General features: G+C 40.2%; 1 protein-coding gene across 1 annotated transcript; it reads left to right on the top strand.

Annotated features, from left to right (window-relative positions):
* Positions 1–1,476: 1,476 nt before the first annotated feature.
* Positions 1,477–3,649, top strand: LOC131879923 (flotillin-1-like). The gene is made up of 5 exons (XM_059226416.1): positions 1,477–1,832; positions 2,111–2,386; positions 2,462–2,698; positions 3,001–3,398; positions 3,467–3,649. Exons 1-5 carry the CDS (start codon positions 1,605–1,607, stop codon positions 3,612–3,614), a joined length of 1,287 nt encoding a protein of 428 aa, XP_059082399.1. The 5' UTR covers positions 1,477–1,604; the 3' UTR covers positions 3,615–3,649.

Here is a 3,649-nt window from a genome sequence, read left to right as displayed (position 1 = left end):
CTCCCTCGCTCATAGAGTTCAAAATTTGATCCATACCCATCGGATGTTGGGCATGTTTGGTTGGATCAAATTTAGAATTGAGGGACAAAACTGGAAAAACTTTGGAAATTATACATTGATTTCTATTTTTAAAAAGTGTCATCAAATCATCAAGGCATATAAATGGGCATGTACGTACTAAAGCATTGACCTGTATAATTTGCCTCGAGGGACCCATTTTGGGCAAAAGAAGTTCATTCTAATGGATTGTGTCTAGGGTTGGTTACGGTTTGGTTTTCCAACCTATTTTAGATCATTTAACCTTTTTGACTAATTTGGTACCTTTTAATGTTCATTTTATAACAGTATTATTCAGCAGGCATTACTCTTGAAGGATTTGGGGGCAGTCCACCAACGTGATGGAAACTTTGTTATGGATTTCTAATTATGAAAGTAAGTAAAGCTTTTCAATTTCGCGCGTGAGGGTAGAATACGCGTTTATCTAAATCCAGAGATAGTATCGGGATGTACGCTTACGCATCGATATTTCAGGTACCTCTTGAATGTAGAATAGTCCAATATTCAAGGAAGGTAGGAAAGGTATCTTATACTGAGCGTCTTCAAAAGCATCTATGACCTTTGTCCAACCCAGATTTTAGGTTTAATACTAGTGGTTGTAGAGTCTTAACCTGGGTTTTGAGAACAACTTCCATCCCTCGAGGATAAGCCCAATTGTTTTACTTTTCACCCTAGAGCCCTCTACGTACCTTCGTATGTCGATGAATATTGGCCTAATTTATATGCTTCATTTGATTTGTTTTTTAATTTCTTAGGAGACGTCACAGCTGGTATTGTGTCAAATATGACTTACTTGAGCAAGATTTCCCCCGTTGGTGGTACGAATTAACTCTTTCACTAGTCACGTGGCTTGTTCCATCGTTGAGAACGTCTCCTCTAATTTTCAACTTAGACCAATGATTGAAGGGCGATTCCCCCATGATCTTGTTGTTGTTTCTACCGATGCTGGACCTGTGACTGAGGTGTAGCATGCTCAAGAGTACTTTATATTTTGACCACTGTTGGACGATTTCAAGGTTTTTGTTTTGGATCCTTATTCCTTTTGTTCATGGAAGAGGTACCGACATTCCGGAATTTGGCGTAATAGTCCTCATCTTGTTCCTGAGCAATGGACCACATGAACCGTGTGCTGCCTGAATTACACCCTCCGTCTAGATCTCCATCGAGTGAAAAGATCTGACATATTTATCATTATGTAAAGAAGCATTCCTTGTTTGTAAGAACTCAAAATCCGGCCTTGACCTGGGCTCCTCTCTATCTGGCTTTTCTCTTTTTTTTCATCTTGCTTAACATAAGTTAGCTCAAAAGATTTCAGTGAGTATAGGGAGTGCGAGATTTTTCAATTCATCATGTTGTTATCATCGCATTTCACCAGTGGTTACTGAATTCCTCAATCACTATCATTGACGTTGGCGAATCCTCATTAAAATCATTACTCATAAACTCCTTATCAAATCTCCCGAGAGGTCACTCGTCCATTTAGTAGCAATGTTCTTTAGTTGCGCAATATTCGCAGTGCTTTTTCAAAGCATTCAGGAGCTCTAAGAATGCGTACTAATTTTGGCATTATTACCAATGGCCCAGACGAGGTGGTTATCATCTCTGGTCTGGGATATGGACATAAACCTAAAATCAACATAAGTGGTTGGGCTTTGGTGATTCCTTGCGTCCAAAAAGTGACTCGTCTTTCCATGAATGTCATGACGATTGAGATCGTTTCCCCTCGTGTCTATACAGCCAAAGGAGTTTCTATTTCAGTCACAGGAGTGGCACAGGTAAGTTGATGAGGAGGAACATTTTCTTACGCCATGGAGATATAATGGGCTAACAGTGGCCAATTGTTGGAAGAAGTGGGCATCCGCCGTCAGTTCGTAAGTCGGAACATAAAATTGTCTTTGTTGAAAAGGCCTTCTTTTTTTCAAGAGAAAACATTCAAGAAAGAAAAAGTTCCATTATCGTACGTACTATTTACTTTTTTTAAAAGCCAAAAAGATATCAGCAACAAGTACAATGTCCCTACAAGGTTTTACGCCATAAAGTACTATATATATAGGTCAAAATCAACAATGCCAACGAAGAGATGGTTCGAAGTGCAGCTGAGCAATTTGGATGTAAGACCACCGCGCAAATCAAAGAAATTGCGAAGGAGACTTTAGAGGGCCACCAAAGAGCGATTATGGGGGCCATGACTGTCGAAGAGATCTACAAGGACCGAAAACAGTTTTCAAGCCGTGTGTTTGAAGTTGCTTCAACAGATTTATTCAATCTCGGAATCCAGATCATTTCATACACAATTAAAGACATCAAAGATGATCATGGTTATCTTGAGGTACGAGAATCAACTAACAGAATTCTGCTGAATTGCAATAAGGGATAAACTCTGTTCTATACTCATTCTTGGTAGTCATTGGGGCAAAGTCGTACATCGGAAGTGCGAAGAGATGCTCGCATCGGAGAGGCTGAGGCGCGAATGGAATCTGAAATTGCGGCAGCCAAGGCTGTGGAACAGACCAGGGAAGCCCAATTGACTAATTTAACTGGTGTTGAATTAGCGAAACGTAACTTTGAACTCAAAAAAGCCTCTTATGATACCGAGGTTAATGCAGCGAATGCCGAGGCGGAACTGGCTTATCAGTTGCAAGTGAGTGAATTTTCCAACTGAATTTCCTCTTAAGAACTTCCCTACAAGCTTAACTTGGCATAAGAAAGCAATTTGATTAATGTGCAACAAGAGAAGGAGCGATTCAATGTTAGCTGAATCTCTCTTCTTCAGTACCTTAGGCCAATTCAGAAAAATAAACTCTGAACCACATAATAATTTTGCTAATTCAAGAGCTTTGGCTCAAACTTCTGTGCACATTTCGAATGACGTTCACCTTTCTTTGCTTTGTTTGGCAATTATTTAAAAAAATCACACTGTTTCATCTTCTTTTGTTTTTTAAGGCAGCTACAATGCAACAAAAAATCCAAGAACAAGCCTCGCAAGTTAAAGTGGTAGAGAGAAAGCAAGAAATTGAGATTTCCGAACAAGAAATTCTCCGGAAGGAACGTGAACTCGATGCCAACGTACACAAGCCTGCGGAGGCAGAGAAATTTCGTTTGGAGAAAATTGCTGCAGCTTATAAACAAAGAAAGATCTTGGAGGCCGAAGCAGAGGCTGAAGCTGTTATTCTTCGTGGAGAGGCTGAAGCTTTCGCAGTTACAGCAAAAGCTAAAGCCGAGGCCGAACAGATGGCCAAGAAAGCTGACGCTTGGAGTGAATATGGAGAGGCAGCCAAAATTGAGATGCTGATGGCAGTCCTTCCAAAAGTAGCCAAAGAAATCTCCACACCTCTCAGCAGGTATATAAAATTTCACCAATCTGATTGACAAGCGGGACAATTAAAATGCATCCTTCTTGAATTTTCAGAGCCAATAAAATCACTATGGTGTCAGATGGTTCGAGTGAAGTGGGAGCATCTAAACTGACAGAGGAGGTATTGACTGTCATGAGCAAAATTCCGGCCATGATAAAGGATATGGCTGGCGTGGATATTGTCAAAACCATGAAAGGATAAACCTACAATTACAATAAACATACACACACTTGCTA

This window comes from Tigriopus californicus, chromosome 4 (genome assembly GCF_007210705.1).
Source record: "Tigriopus californicus strain San Diego chromosome 4, Tcal_SD_v2.1, whole genome shotgun sequence".
Classification (NCBI taxonomy): Eukaryota; Metazoa; Arthropoda; class Copepoda; order Harpacticoida; family Harpacticidae; genus Tigriopus; species Tigriopus californicus.
This window is presented reverse-complemented; position numbering and strand designations above follow the sequence as displayed.